We start from the raw sequence: 15451 nt of genomic DNA on the forward strand, positions 1-15451 counted from the left end.
TTGAGCTTCTTGCTTGCAAGCGTCGCGCTGTCCGTGCCCGACAAGCCGCACATCGTCATCATGCTCGCGGACAATGTTGGGTGGGCGGTCGTGGAGTGGCATCGGCCGCCGGCGCTCCCGGCGCGCGAAATCAGCACGCCCAAGCTCGACGCGCTGCGGGCGTCGGGCCTGGAGCTGGACCGGCACTACACCTACAAATTCTGCTCGCCGTCGCGCTCGGCGCTCATGAGCGGCCGGCTGCCGGCGCACGTCAACGTCTACAACGACGACCCGGCGATGGCCGGCGCGGGCGCGCCGGCGCACATGCGGCTCATGCCCGCCATGTTGCGCGACGCCGGCTACCGGACCCACTTCGTCGGCAAGTGGCACCTGGGCATGGCGTCGAGGTCGCTGCAGACGCCCGCCGCGCGCGGCTTCGACACGTCGCTCGGGTATTTCCACAGCACCAACAACTACTACGACGGCACGCGCGCCGAGGGCTGCGGCGACGCGGCGCACGCGGACCTCTGGGACGGCGACGGGCCCTCCCACCTGAACGGGACGGCCTACGAGGAGCTCGTCTTCCGGGACCGCGTCGTCGACGTCGTCGAGGCGCACGACGCGGCGCGGCCCCTGTTCATTTACTACGCCCTTCACACCTCCTGCGTGGGCTACGACCCGGACGGCACGGCGGGCGGCGAGCGCGACTCGCTCCAGCCCGACCGGGCGTACTACGACAAATTTTCGTTCATCGACGACGACGACCGGAGGGCGAACGTGGCGATGGTGGCGCTGATGGACGACGTCGCGGGCGACGTCGTCGGCGCTCTGCGGACCGCGGGGTTGTGGGCCAAGACGTTGCTTTTATGGTCGTCGGACAACGGCGGCGCGGTGCACCTCGGCGGCGGCTCGAATACGTGGCCGCTCCGCGGCGGCTACTACAACAACTTCGAGGGCGGCGTCCGCGCGCCGGCCTTCCTCGCCGGCGGCGCGCTCCCGGAGGTGGCGCGGGGGAAGCTCCTCACGGAGTGGATCTACATCGCGGACTGGTACGCGACGTTCGCCCGCTTGGCCGGCGCGTCGCCCGACGACGGCGCGGTCCCGGCCGTCGACTCGCTCGACGTCTGGGACGCCATCGCGGGCGACGGCGCGTCGCCGCGCGTCGAGTGGGTCCAGACGCCGCTGGGGGAGAACGCGACGCGCGCGACGCACGGCGGCGACGCGTGCTATTTTTCCAAGCCCTACAAGCTCCTCGTGGGCTCCGTGCGCCAGAACGGCTGGCCGGGGCAGGTCCATCCGAACGTGTCCGTCGCCTGGGACTCCTTCGCGGACGTCCTCGACTGCGCCGCGGGCTGCCTCTTCGACATCGTCGCCGACCCGGAGGAGCGGCGCGACCTCGCAGCCGCGATGCCGGACACGGTCGCGGAGCTTCGGGCCAAGCTCGAGCGCGCGGCCTTCTACGACCCGGACCGCGGCGACCCGGACCCGCGCGCGTGCGCCGTCGCCGCGGCGACGGGCTACTGGGGGCCGTTCTTGCCCTAACATGCCCTCGCGCCGCGGACCTTATAAACTTCACCTTGAGTTCATGCTGACCCATTGGCGATCCGCCAGAGGATAGGCCGGCCTCCGACGCCAGCCGCGCGTACAAATGGCCGAGCTCGACAACAAGAAGAAGCGCAAGCGCGGCGACGCGGACGTCGCGCTGCAAAAGCTCGAGGAGACCGAGGAGGTCTCCGCCGAGGCCGCGCAGGCGGCCAAGGAGAAGGCGGAGGCCGCGGCGCAGGAGGCCAAGGACCGCAAGCGCGTGCAGGCGCTCGAGTACCTGCAGACCTGGGAGAACCGCGCGACGCTGCCGTGGCGCTTCAACAAGAAGCTGCAGCAGTGGTGGGTCGACCACTGGGGCTCGACGGCGCTCGTGTCCAAGGGCGAGTTCGCGCGGTTTCTCGACTACGCGGCGACGATCGCCGGCGCCGTGCGCGGCCGCCTCGCGGACGACGCGGCGGCGGCGGCGGCCGTCGAGGCCGTCGAGGACACGGCGGACCCCGCCGTGCGGGCCGTGCAGAAGAAGCGCATCCGCGCGAAGAAGCTCGCGAAGGTCCTCGAGGCCGCCGCGCCGAGTCGATGACGACGCGCGCCCGCGGCGTCCGATGCGCGCGGAGACCGCTCGAGTGATGCCCGCTCATGACAGAGCCATTCAGAATCGCTAACGGCATCGCGCGCCCGTGGTAACAGCGGGCCGCGAGATGGCCGAACTTCCTGAAACTTGACGAGAGAACCCGCCGCGTCGCCGGCTCCGAGCGGCGTTTTTGGCGGCCAATGACCTTCTTCCCGCGCAGGCGCCGCGCACGCTAGGTAGCTGGCGTCTTCTAAACCGCCGTCCGTTTCGTTGTGAGCCGATGTGGTCGTTGAAGCGGTTGTTGAAGGGCAACAAAAAGCGCGCGTGACGATGCTTGTCGTCGCGCGGCGCCTCGCGCCGCAGCGCTTCGCTCCGGCCGCGCCAGCACTGCGGCGCGCATCGTTGCTGCCGAGCGCGCACTACCTCGCCCTCGTCGCCGACGGCAAGATCACGCGCGACGAGCACCAGCTGACGGCGCTGGCGGCCCTCGACCGCGTCTACGCGGCCGTCGAGGGCTACGCGCCGCCGGCGCCGGCGCCGGCGCAGCCGTCCGGCGGCCTCGGCGGCGCCTTGGGCGCCTTCGCGCGGCACGTGGGCCTCGCGGACGCGCCCGCGGCGAAAGAGGCGCGCGGCTACGACTCCAAAGCCCCGCGCGGCGCGTACGTCCACGGCGGCGTCGGCGCGGGCAAGACCTTCACCATGGACATGTTCTTCGACCTCGCGCCCACGGCCTCGAAGCAGCGCGTCCACTTCCACGCCTTCATGCTCAGCGTGCACCGGAGGCTCCACGACCTGCGGGGCGACGATCGGATCAAACTCGTCGCGGCGGACGTGCTCCGCGAGGGCGCGCTCGTCTGCTTCGACGAGTTCCAGGTCACGGACATCGCCGACGCGCTGATCATGAAGGCGCTCTTCGAGCATCTGTTCGAGGGCGGCGCCGTCGTCGTCGCGACGAGCAACCGGCGGCCGCGCGACCTCTACGCGAACGGCATCCAGCGCCAGCTCTTCCTGCCCTTCATCCCGCTGCTCGAGGCGCGCTGCGAGGTCGTGAGCGTCGAGGATTCCGTGACGGACTACCGGCTCTGCATCGGCGCCGACGGGTCCGCGGGCGTCTATTTCCTGGAGGGCGACGCGGACGGGTTTTTGGACGCGCGGCGGAGGCTCACGAAGGAGGCGGACGACGCGGTCGCCGCGATTTTAAAGACGGAGACGGGCCGCGAGGTGCGCGTGCCCCGGGCCTTGGTGCAATCGCGCGCGTGCTGCTACCACTTCGACGAGCTCTGCCGCGCGAACGTCGGCGCCGCGGACTATCTGGCCATCGCGCGGGCCTTCGACGTCGTCTTCCTGGACGGCGTGCCCCTGATGACGACGGGCACGCTCGACGTCGCGCGGCGCTTCATCACCCTCGTCGACGCGCTCTACGAGCACGGCGTCAAGATCGTCGTCCGCGGCGCCGCGCCGCCGACGGGCCTCTTCGTCGGCGACAAGGGCGCGCGCGACGAGGCCTTCGCGTTCGACCGGACGGCGTCGCGCCTGATCGAGATGGGCTCCCTCGCCTACCTCACGAAGCAGCCGACGCGCGCGCCCGAGCCGCTCGTCGTGGCGAAGGACTAATTTTTACCGTCGTGGCGAACTTGAAGGACTAATTTTTACCGCGGCGTGAAGAGCCGGCGCGCGAAGTCGGCCGCGGGCATACAGGGCTCGCCGCGCGAGTCGAGGCCCTCCTTGCCCGCGCGGACGGCGTCGTAGGACAGCGGCGTGCAGAGGCCGAGCGGGTCCTGGGCGATTCGCTTCGTCTCCGCGTCGGCCGTCGCGAGCGCGACGTTGAGCACGGCGAGGCCCGCGACGACGGCGATGCCCGCGTTGCGCGGGCCCGCGCGGCCTTCGGCGTACGCGACGGCTCGCGGCGGCGGCGTCGCTCGTTGCCGGACGAAAGCGGACGCGGACGCGAGCAGCGAAAGCAGCGAGAGCAGCGCGGCCGCCCATCCGCGGCGGCCCATGCTCGTCGACGGCACCCAGGCTGCGAGCGCGATCGCGATGCAGACGAAGATCTGCGGGAAGCGGTAGATGCGAGCTCCTTGCACGAACTATATGTTCCGGCCCCGTGCACGCAGCCAGAGGGTGGCCATGAAGCAGACGAGCAGGAAGAAGACGCAGATGACGATGAGGATGGTGAAGGACTCCGCCATGGTTAGGCAGCGGCGGTGATGGGTAAGAGGGCGCGGCGGATGATGCCAAGCACGGCTGCGCCGGCGGTCAAGGTGCGGAGCAGGTGCCCAGCGGGGGCTGCCAGTTGCAAGCGTGCGGCGCGGATGGGCCAAATAATCCTTTGACTGCAACATCATCAACATGCCGCAGCCACAAGCGATGGCCCGCCCCTACATCAGCTTGCAGCGGCCCTAAACGACTTCAAAACGCGTCACAGAGCCGCTGAAACACGCCTTTAAAAACCATGGGCGGCAAGTCGCGCGAGAGCGCGAGACAAGAGCGCCGCCGCAAGGCCTGGTGGGAGGTGCAGACGCGCACGACGCCCGTCGCGCCGCTCGACGAGGCGACGGCGCGCGAGCTCGTCGCGGCCATCGACAAGAATCGCTCGTCGTCCTTCGGCATCGAGAAGCTCTGCCGGTTCGACCTCGACGCGCCCGTGGGCCCCGTCGCGCCGTGGGTGAAGCGGTGCGCGACGGCGGGCGGCTCTCGCTCGTGCGCTACGCGGCGCTCCGCGGCCGGCTCCAGATCGTCGCCATGCTCCTGCGCGGCGGCGCGTCCGCGGCGTCCTTCGCCGCGGGGCTCGGCGGCGGCGAGGCCGGCGCCGTCGCCGCGGCGCGCGACCCGCTCGCCGCGCTCGCCGGCCGCGAGACCGCGGCGGTCTTCGTCGCCGCGGCGCGCATGGCCGAGGGCGCGAGGGCGCGCGGCGTCGCGGCCGACTTCGCCTGGCTCTGGGTCGTCGAGACGCGCATCCAGCCGGGGAACCACCGCCGCGTCGACTGGGCCGGCTGCGGCTGCGCCGTCGCGGACCCGCTGCTCGCGCTCTGCGCGCGGCGCCGCGAGGGCGAGTGCCTGCGCTGCCCGGCCTGCGGCGCGCTCGGCGGCCTCGCCGCGCCCGTCTTCGACGCGGCGCCCGAGGTCTTCGACGTCGCCGGCGCCGCGGCAGCGTCGCGGGCCCGCTGGCTCGCGCTCGACGACAAGCGGCGGAAGAAGCGGTCGGACACGCTCCACGGCGCCTGCAGGCGCGGCGACGCGCTCAAGGTCCGGCGCCTCGTCGTCGAGGGCTGCGACGTCGACGCGCCGGACGACTGCGGCCTGACGCCGGCGCTCGTCGCGGCGCTGCGCCGCGACGCGGCGACGGTCGCCGCGCTCCGCGAAGCCGGCGCGGACGTCGACGGCGCGGCGGCCGTGTCGACGCCCGACGGCCGCCGCGTGCGCCCGGGCGAGCTCCTCGCCGCCGGGGCCGACGACGCCGTCGGCCCGGCGCCGCCGGGCCTCGAGGTCGTCGCGCTCGCGGCCGCGGACGCGTACGTCGTCCGGCGCTGCGTCTCCGGCGCCGAGGTCGCGGCGCTGCGCGCGCTCTTCGCCGCGGCGCCCCCCGCGTCCGGCGGCGGCCGCCAGTGCGGCCTCGAGCGGCGCCACTTCGTCGACGCGCGCGGCTGGCTCCGGCAGCTCGTCCGCCGCGCGCTGCCCGCCGCGCTCGTCGCGCCGCGGTGCAAGTTCGTGCGCTACGTCGACGGCGGCGCCGAGATGGCGCCCCACGTGGACCTGTCGAAGCCGACCTGCGACATTCTCGACGCGCCGCCGGGGTCCTCGACCTCGACGACGCACACCTGGGTCCTCTACCTCGAGGACTGCCCCAACGGCGGCGCGACGGCGACCCTCGCCGACGTCCGCGACCGGCTCTCGACGCTCGACGTCGTCTTCCCGGAGGTCGGCAAGCTCCTCGTCTTCCCGCACCGCCAGCCCCACGCGGGCCGACCGACGTCGCCGGAGGACCCGCCGAAGCTCATCGCGCGCGGCGAGCTGCTGATGGTGTCGTAACAGGGTCGTATTTTCCAAGAGGACGGCGTCGACGTCGCGATCCCCGGGGACGCCCTGCCAGTTCGCGAGCTCACGAGGAGTCCCAGGACGGGACGTCCTGCCGGTTCATGAACGAGCTCACGACTCGGAGGCCTCCCAGAAGTCCTCCGAGTCGGAGTCCCAGGACGAACCCTTATCCCGCGCCCTCTAGCCGACGTGCTCGAGGCGCTGCTGCTTGATGAAGTCCTCCCAGCTCCGCTCGGCGTCCTCGTCGGCGCGCTTCGCCGGCGCGGCGGGCGCGGCGGGCGCGGCGGCGGCCGTCGCCGCGCGCGGTCGCGGCGGCGCGGGCCTCGGCGGCGGCGGCTTCGCGCCCGGCGGCCGCCGCGCGAAGGACAGGTGCAGGGGCCGCGCGGCGGCCTTGATGATCTTCAGCAGCGAGTCGAAGTCGCTGTTGCGCAGGGGCGAGGGCACCGTCGCGCCGTTGACCGTCGCGAGCTCGTCGCCCTGGCGGAGCGTCGCGAGGTGCTCGCACGTCTCCCGGACCTTGGACACGATGGCGCGGCCGTGGGCCGGATCGTTGCTGAGCACGAATCCCAACCGGTCGCTCTCGAAGGTCAGGGCCAGGGGCGTCGGCGCCGCGGGCGGCGCCGGCTTCGGCGGCGCCGGCGCCGGCGCCGGGGGCGCCGCGGCCGGGGCCCGCGCGGGGGGCGGCGGCGCGCCGCCGCCGTTCTTCGCCGGGAGGGACCGCGCGAGCGCATCCATCTGGCGCTTGTTCGGCGGCGGCGGGTCCGGCCGCCGCGAGAAGCCGAGGCGGATGGGCCGCGGCGCCGCGGCGAGCCGCTGGAGCATGGGCTGGAAGGCCCGGTCGCTGAGCTTCGCGGGGACGGCGGCGCCGTTGACGCTCACGAGCTCGAAGCCCGTCGTCAGGGCGAAGGCGTGCTCGCAGGAGTCGCGCACCGCCGTGACGACGAGGCGCGCGTCGTCGCGAGCGTCGCGGCGGAGCTCCAAGCTGAAGCCGAGCTTCGGCGTCGAGAACTTGAGCTCGACGGGCTTCTCCGGCGCGTCCTTGTCGTCCGATGCGATGCTCACGGAGTTGGCGCGCCGCGGGGGCTCGCGGCGGGCGCCGCTCGCCGTCGACGACGGGCTGCGCGCGGCCGACGACGACGCGACGCTGAGCGACGAGCTCTCGAGCGACGGGCTCTCGAGCGAGAACCGGCCGCTCCCCGCGTCGTCGGCGCGCGGCGAGAGCGCCTGGGCCAGCCGCATCTGGCGCCGCGCGCTCTGGGCGCGCAGGAGCATGGAGTCGTCCGCGGCGCCGCCGGGCCCGCCGCCGCGGCGCGACGCCGCCGTCTCGCGCGAGCTCTGGGAGCTCGCGTCGTCGTCGCCCTCGTCGCGCCGCGGCGGCACGGAGTTGGACCGCCGCGGCGTCGTCCGCCGCCGCGCGAACTCGCGCCCGCCCCGCGGCGTCCCGACGTCGAGGTGCGTGCTCGACAGCACCGGGGCGGCGGCGGCGGCCCGCGGCGACGGGGCCTCGAACTTGGACCGCACGAGGTCCGCCGCGGCGCCGTGGCCGCTGACGCGCAGGAAGCTCACGACGGCGTCGAGCTCCACGAGGGACGACGCGCCCATGGGACGGAGGCTTACAGAAGCTTTCTCCTCATCGTCTGCTGTTTTGCGCGTGAAAAAATGGGCTGCGTTGGTTGAAGTCCTCAAGAATCCATTTTTTACCAGCGGCGCACGTCCTTCTCCGGGTAGGCCGGGTCGCAGCCGTGGGCCGCGACGGCGGCGGCCTCGGCGGCGACCTCGAGGGCGACGGCGTCCTCGCGCGCCTGCGCCGCCGCCGCGAGGAGGCGCTCGTAGGCCCGCCGCGCGTCCTCGGCGCGCTCCGCGGCCGCGGCCGCGGCGCCGCCCGCGGCCGCGGCGGCGTCCGCGGCCGCCGCGGCGCGCCGGCCCGCGCAGGTCACGTGGCAGAACTTGTCCATGAAGGCCGCGTTCTTGTCGCACTCGCCGCGCGCGGCCCAGTTCGGGCACTCGCCCTGCCAGTCGACGCACTTGGAGCGGATCGTCACGACGAAGGGGTTCGCGTCCGTGTCGATGTGCTGCCAGGCGAGCACGCTCTCGCGCGTCAGCGCGCCGCCGGCGCGGAGGTCCCGCGTCGCGAAGAGGTGGGACACGAAGGCCGTGCGCTCCGTCGTCTGGCCCGGCGCGAGGTCCTGCGGGTCGTAGCTCTCGGTCCCCCGGATCCACCAGGTGCGCACGGCGTGGTCGTGCTCGTTCCGGAAGACGACGGCCGTCTCGAGCTTGGGCCACATCCACGCTTCGAAGGCCGCGAGCGTCGGCCGCCGGAGGAGCTCGAAGTCGTCCCAGAGGCGCGTGCCGTTCCGCGCGAAGACGACGAAGGGGCAGCCCGCGGCGGCCGCCGCCGCGTCGATGCCGAACTTCTTCGCGATGCGGCTCGGCGACCCGTCGGGGTCGCTGAGCCTCGCCTTGGCCGTCTGCAGGACGGCCTCCCACCAGATGCCGTGCGGGTCCAGCTTGTCCGCGAAGGGGTAGGGGAAGCGCGTCTCGTAGCGCAAAAAGTCGCCGCACTCGCCCTCGTCGTAGAGGGCCAGGACGAAGTGGCGGTCCACGCGGCCGTCGTCGCCGAGCGCCGTGTCCTCGAGGTGCTTCCGGCTCCGCACGTTAATCGCGCGCGCGGCGGCCCGCTCCTGGCCCTCCGTGAGCGCCCGCGGCCGCCGGGGCCGCTGCCGCGGCGGCGGCGGCGGCGGCGGCTCGGGCCGCCGCTGCCGGCCCGTCGCGTCGTAGTGGCGCCGGTCGTCCTCGTCGCTCAGCAGCTCGAACGCCGCGACGACCTCGAGGAACCGGCGGTGCATCTCGTCGCCCTTGCCCGGGTGCTTGTCCGGGTGCGTCTCCCGCGCCTTGGCGCGGTAGGCGTTGCGCACCTGGCTCAGCGTCGCGCGCGCGCTGATGCCCAGGATCTCGTAGGGCGACCGGCTCAGCTCGACGGACTGGGGCTTGCGCGGCGGCGCCGCGCGACCGATGATGAGCGCGCAGCAAAAGGCGGCGACGGCGGCGGACCGCGCCATCGACGCGGCGACGACGCGTACGCGGCGCGCGCGCACGGCCGACGCGGCCTGTCGTTGCGGGGCGTTTGTGTGTGTTGGGCTGCCCGCCGCTCGACGCAATGTGGATAAGTTGCAGGTCAATATAGCAGTCCGGCGGCCTCAGCACCAAGCTCGCCATCTCGAGCTCTGCCACAGCATCATCAGCCAGCGCATACAGCTGCGCTTAGCACGCGCCCGCGCGGGCGGGCTCGGCGCCTCGGGCGTCCGCGACCTCGAGGTCGGCGCGAACCGCGCGTCCTTCCTCAAGGTCGCGGCGGCCATGGACGACCTCGGCTGGATCTAGGCGCGCTCGGCCGTGTCGCCCGAGGCGCGCGCGACCGTCGCTCCCGAGCCGCGCCTCCTCTTCTATGTAACGCGCCCTTCGACCTCGACACAGCTCAGAGGCTGGCCCTGTGAGCAAAATTCCGCGGCGCCCGGCGGGAGCGGGCAGGTCCAGGCGTTGCCCTCGACGCCGCAGCCGACGTACTGGTGGAACGGGAGCGCGGGCAGCGCGCCGCCGAGGCCCGGCCGCGAGCGGACGAGGTGGTTGCCCTCGATCTGGAGGACCGCGAGGTAGGCCATGTCCGCGAGCGACGCCGGGATCGTGCCCACGAGGCCGTTGTACTCGAGGTCGACGGCGACGACGCGTTTCCGGCCGCCGCGGTCCGCGCACGCGATCTCGCCGCCGAACGTCAAACACGAGCACGGGTCGTCGCGGTACTCCCCGCAGTAGGTCCAGGACGCGTTGCCGCCGGAGGCGTCGTAGAGGTCGCGCCAGGCCGCGCAGTCCGCGGCGTCGAGGCCCGCGGACTCGCCGACGCAGCCGTCCGCGGCCGCGCGCGCCGCCTCGTCCGCGCCCCAGGCCGCGTGGCGCGCGAAGACCCAGGCCGGCGTCGCCGGCGGCGGCGCGTCGCCGCGCAGGGTCGCGTGGTAATTCCGGTTGTCGTGGTCCACGGGCGCGTAGGGCCGCGCGTCCGCGGCCCAGGCCGGCGCCTCCGCGCCGGGCGAGTCGTCGCCGCAGCAGGGCAGGAGCAGGAACTCGTCGTCGCGGTCCCGCCTACGAAACGCGGCGTCTTCCCGCGCGACGCCGCGAAAGGACGCCGATACCCGCGAGTTGTCGAAGGCCCACTGGTGGTCCCCCGGCTGGCCGCCGCGCTCGTAGTGGAGCCCGCTCACGTCGCCGTGCCAGCAGGCGATGGTGTAGGGGAACTTCGACGACACGTGGTAGTGGCTGCGTTTGGGGGGAAAAGACGCTCGAGCGCAGGGCGAAGGAACGAAAGACGCGGGAGGACGCGCTAGCTGCGGTTCGACTCGGGCGTCGCCCCGAAGTGCCCCATGCAGCGGTCCAGGTCGTCCGGCTCCCGCCGGTCCGCGTCGTACTTGCCGTACAACCCGAAGCCGTCGGCGGCCCAGCCGATGAGCTTCGAGTGGCCGCTTGTCGTGTCGTCGTACATGCAGACGGGGTCGCCGTGGTAGTGGATGTCGAAGCCGCGGCCGCTGTGCTCGTTGCAGGAGTCCATCTGCCCGTCGAGCATCATGTTCTTCGCGCGGTCCCTGCCGTCCGTGGTCTCGTTGGCCTTGTCGACGCGGGGGATGTCGGGGAACATGATGGGATACATCGACAGCGCGTCGAGCGTCATCGCGAGCGCGCCGGCTCCCAGGTAGTCCGTCGCGTTCGCGCTGTACGTCGGGTCGAGGGGGATGCGGTAAGCCATTGATTGCGTGTTCCAGAGGCGCACCTGCGGGGTTCGGCGTCGCGGTCGTTGCTTCTCTCCGGGACGCGGCCGCCGCGCGCTCAGGTCGCCGCTCGGCGGGCCGCTGCCCGCGGGCTTCGGGACCTCTTCGAGGAAGACGTCGTGGTTCGGGACCGCGTCGGACCAGACGACGAGCGAGTCGTTGGTGCAGTACGCGCCTACGACGAGGCATATCGATGACGATTTTTTCCCGGTCAAAAGCTCTCGAAAATCGTCACGGCCGCAAGGACGCTGGTAGGCACCGGAGATGTGGTCGCCGTGCCACAAGAGACTCTTCCCGACGTCGCACTGGGGATACGCGGCCTTGGACGCCGCGGCGCACGGCTGGCACGCGCGGCCTTCGACGGGCTTCGCCGGGCTTCCGGCGCCTCGCGCGCGCCCGTCCCCGCGGACGGCCGCGTCGACGCCCGCGCCGTGGCGCTCGCCCGTGGCCCAGTCCACGCACACGGCGTGGCAGTGCTCCGCGGCGCCCGGCGGCAGCGGGCAGTCGAACGCGTTCGTCCGCGGGTCGTCGCTCTGGTCGTAGGCGTTCATGACCGTCGACGACAGGAAGCAGCAGTCGTCGCGCGTGCCGTAGCCGCAGCCGCGGATCTTGGAGTAGTTGATGGCCGGCAGCGGGCCGCTGAAGTTGTTGTAGGCGACCATGAGGTAGCGCAAGTCGTCGAGGTCCCCGAGCGCCGCGGGCAGCGGGCCGGCGAGCCCGCGGCCGCCGACGTCGAAGCCGACGATGCGCGCGCCGTCGGCGCTGCAGTCGACGTACTTGGGCGTGGCGCAGGGGTCGAGGCGCGCCATGGAGCCGATCTCGATGTCGCGCGGCATGCCCGGCGCCGCCGACGCGTTCTTGGGCATGGGCGCGACGATGGCGTCGTAGATGCGCAGCCAGGCCTCGCAGTCCTTGGGCGCGAGGCGCGCCGATTCGTTGACGCACGGCCCGCCGAGCCTCGCGGCGGCGGCGGGCAGGAGGGCCAGGAGGATTGGGAGGCAGCCCATTGCTCTCCCTCGCGAAGGTGTTCAACGCCGACCTCAATTTTACGACGCGACGCGCGACGACGCGAAGGTGTGCTCCCCGCGCGGCTCGCCGTCGGCCGGCGCGACGGCGCGCGCCGTGAAGGGGTCGCCGCCGAAGTCGTAGGGCGGCGGCTCGGCGACGTCGAGGCGCGCGAGGAGCCCCCGGGCGACCGCGTCGACGTCCGCGTCGATCTTGAGGGCCGCGAACTCCTCGTCCACCGCGGGCCCGCGGTTGACGATGGCCAACTTGCAGGGCGCCGGCCGGACCTTGCCGCGCTTCACCGTCGTCGCGAGGCGGAGCGGGAGCTTGGCCCACTTCGACGACGGGCACCAGGGGTCGAAGTAGTTCGCGAGCACGCCCATGCCTACGTGGAGACGGTTCCGTTCCCCCGGGCCGAGCAGGGTGGGACGCCGGCCGCGCGCTCGACCCCCAGACGACGACGAGGTCCGCCTCGCGCATGTGGCGCTTCGCGGCGCCGACGTTGTGTACGGCGTTGTCGCCCCAGGGGAAGCCGCCGGGCGTCTCGCCGAAGTCGACGGTCGAGTCGACGAGCCAGCCCGCGCCCCGCCGCGGCAGGTCGTCGCCGCGCGGCCGGCAGTTGGGGCAGGCGCGGCGCGTCACGTGGCGGCCCGCGGCGTTCGTTGCAAGGTACGTGTCGCCGTGGTACGTCACGAAGTCGCGGACGACGACGGCGCCGCAGCCCCTGGGCCGCAGGCGCCGGTCGGCCTCCCGCGCCGCCGCCCGCCCGTCGTCGCTCTCCGAGTCCGTCTCGCCCATGTCGCCGTCGCTGTCGCCGTCTTCGAAGTTTCCGCAGACTTCGACGAACGCGTTCCCGTGGAGCTCGCTGAGCTTCGCCGGCGCGAGGCCGCTCCGCAGGTGGAGCGCGTCCTCGTTCTGCGTGATGACGTGGGCGACGGTGCCGCCGGCGACGAGGGCCGCGATGGCCCGGTGCGCGAGCGTCGGCGCCGCGCCCGGGAGCCGCCAGTACATCGACGCGTCCCAGGGCGGCGGCGCGGCGCCCTTCGTCGCGCCGGGCTCGCCGCTCGCGAGGCCCTTGGCGACGGCCTCGGTCCAGATGCCGTCGGGCCCGCGGTAGTCGCGGATCTGCGCGTTCGTCGAGATGCCGGCGCCCGTGACGAAGACGACGTGCGACGCGGCTTGGATAAGAGCCGCCAGCGCGTCGAGCTCGGCCTCGAGGCCCTTGCGCCGCTTCGACGAGCGCGTCATGGTGGCGGGTTTGCAAGCGGCACAACGCGACGGGCAGCACTGCGTCAGGGAGAAGAGAGAAGCGACGGAGCGAGGCGCTCACATCAGCCGAGCTCTGCCGCAAAACTTCAAGAATCGCTGGTGCACTGCTCTTGCTGCTGACTCGATAGCCTGAGCCCGGCGATGGCAGCGTCATCGCGCCGTTGCGGCCTCCTTCTAGGCCTCGCTGCCACCACTCGTGCGCTGCAGGCACCAGCGCGGTCATCGCTTGCACCGCGCCACCAAAAACGCCACGCGTCGCCGGCGGACTGGCCCAGCGCCCTCGCCGAGGCCTGCGACGCGGACTACGAGGAGGAGACCATGAGCGTCGGCTCCGCCGCGGCGCTCGTCGCCGGCACGACCGTCGGCGCCGGCGTGCTCGCGCTGCCGGCGGCGACGCGCGGCGCGGGCTTCGTCGCGTCGAGCGGCGTGCTCGTCGCGTCGTGGGCGTTCATGGCCGTCGCCGCGCTCCTCGTCGCGGAGACGTCCGTCGGCGTCGTCTGCGCGACGGGCCGCGTCGACCTGGGCTTCCTGGCGACGGTGCGGTCGCTCTGCGGGCCGCGCGTCGGGTCCGTGGCGGGCGCGGCCTACGCGTTCATCCACTACGCGCTCTTGGTCGCGTACGCGGCGCAGGGCGGCGCGCTGCTGGCGGGCGCCGTCGGCGCGGACCCGGCCCTCGGCGCCGTGGCCTTCTCCGGCGTGCTGGGGGGGACCGTGGCCTTCGGGTCCGGCGACGTCGTCGACGCGGTCAACAACGCGTTCGTCGTCGTCGTCGTCGCGTCCTTTTCGGCGCTCCTGTGCCTCGGCTCGGGCGAGTTCGACGCGGGCCGGCTCCTCGCGACGTCCGGCGACGCGGGTGCGGCCTTCGGCGCCGTGCCCATCTCCATCCTCGCGCTCGTGTACCACAACGTCGTGCCGCTCGTCGCGACGCGGCTCAAAGGCGACCGGCCGAAGATCGCGGCCGCGATCCTCGCCGGCTCGGCCGTGCCCCTGGTCATGTTCCTCCTCTGGAACGGCCTCATCCTGGGCTCCGTGGACGGCGACGCCGTCGCCGCGGCGGGCGGCGACCCCGTCGCCGCGCTCGTCGCCGCGGAGGGCGGCGCGGCCGCGCCCGCGCTCGGGCCTACGGTCGCGCTCTTCAGCCTCTCGGCCGTCGTCACGTCCTTCGTCGGCTTCTATTTCGGGCTGCGCACCTACCTGCGGGACCTCTTCCTCGGCGACGGCGGCGGCGGCCCGCTCGCGGACGCCGCGGAGAGCGAGGTCCTGCTCGCGGCGCTCGTCCTCGCGCCGCCGACGCTCGTCGCCTGCGTCGACCCGAAGATCTTCCTCCCGGCGCTCGACGCCGCGGGCACCTTCGGCATCACGACGCTCTTCGGCATCATCCCGGCCGTCGCGGCCTACCGGCAGCGCGAAGGGGCCGCGGACGGCGAGGTCTACGTCCCCGGCGGCGCCGCGACGCTGGGGGCGATGGTCGCCATCTCCGCGGCCGTCCTCGGCGAGGGCGTGCTCGACGGCGTGGGGGTGCTGTAGCTAACATCTTAGGGAAACGATCAGCTCGCGCGCGGCCGCCGGCGCCGCCGCCGCGGCTTCGCGGCCTTGCCCGCCTTGGCGCCGCTCCGCTCGAGGAGCGCGAGGCACGCCTTGCCGCGGAGGCGCGTCCGCCCGATGTGCTCGAGGCACACGTCGAGCGCCGTCGCGCCGCGCTCGTCGCGCTCCGCCGCGGACGCGCCGGCCTCGAGGAGCGGCGCGACGAGGTCCGGCTCGCCCGCGCGCGCCGCGAGGTGCAGCGGCGTCTGGCCGTAGCGATTCGGCGCGTCGAGGACGGCCCCGCGCCCGACGGCGCCGAGCAGGAGCCGGAGCACGGCCGCGTGCCGCCCGACGATCGCCGCGTGGAGCGGCGTGAACCGGTCGCGGTCCGCGCGGTGCGCGACGACGGCCGACGGCGCCGCCGCCGGCGCCGCGGCGAGCTCGACGGCGAGGAGCCGCGCGACGACGTCGGCGCGGCCCTTGAGCGCCGCGACGTAGAGCGGGTGCTCGTGGCGGTGGTTCGGCATGCCGAGCGACTCCCCTAAGAACGGCGACGGCGCCGAGAGCGCGGCGACGGCGGCGCCCGCGCCCTGCTCCGCGGCGCGCACGAGGGCCGTCGAGCCCGCGTGGTCGCGGTGGAGCGGGTCCGCACCGAACGCCACGAGCGCCGCGCAGGCCGCCGCGTCGTCGCGGAGCGCCGCGGCGTGGA

The 15451-nt window shown here is 73.5% G+C and overlaps 4 protein-coding genes across 4 annotated transcripts; 3 read left to right on the forward strand and 1 right to left on the reverse strand.

Moving 5' to 3' along the window:
• Positions 1-45: 45 nt before the first annotated feature.
• AURANDRAFT_2359 (hypothetical protein) lies at positions 46-1146 on the forward strand (the record flags this gene model as incomplete). The annotated part of the gene is made up of 1 exon (XM_009035282.1): positions 46-1146. A coding segment is annotated over one exon (1101 nt), but the record flags the coding sequence as incomplete, so codon positions are not given.
• A 1279-nt stretch (positions 1147-2425) lies between these two features.
• On the forward strand, positions 2426-3709 carry AURANDRAFT_21262 (hypothetical protein; the record flags this gene model as incomplete). The annotated part of the gene is made up of 1 exon (XM_009035470.1): positions 2426-3709. The coding sequence occupies one exon, from the start codon at positions 2426-2428 to the stop codon at positions 3707-3709; it is 1284 nt and encodes a 427-aa protein (XP_009033718.1).
• A 5177-nt stretch (positions 3710-8886) lies between these two features.
• AURANDRAFT_17342 (hypothetical protein) lies at positions 8887-9087 on the reverse strand (the record flags this gene model as incomplete). The annotated part of the gene is made up of 1 exon (XM_009035716.1): positions 8887-9087. A coding segment is annotated over one exon (201 nt), but the record flags the coding sequence as incomplete, so codon positions are not given.
• A 4449-nt stretch (positions 9088-13536) lies between these two features.
• On the forward strand, positions 13537-14745 carry AOT8 (hypothetical protein; the record flags this gene model as incomplete). The annotated part of the gene is made up of 1 exon (XM_009035471.1): positions 13537-14745. One exon carries the CDS (start codon positions 13537-13539, stop codon positions 14743-14745), a length of 1209 nt encoding a protein of 402 aa, XP_009033719.1.
• Positions 14746-15451: the final 706 nt, after the last annotated feature.

Source organism: Aureococcus anophagefferens, assembly GCF_000186865.1.
Source record: "Aureococcus anophagefferens unplaced genomic scaffold AURANscaffold_3, whole genome shotgun sequence".
NCBI classification, from domain to species: Eukaryota; class Pelagophyceae; order Pelagomonadales; family Pelagomonadaceae; genus Aureococcus; species Aureococcus anophagefferens.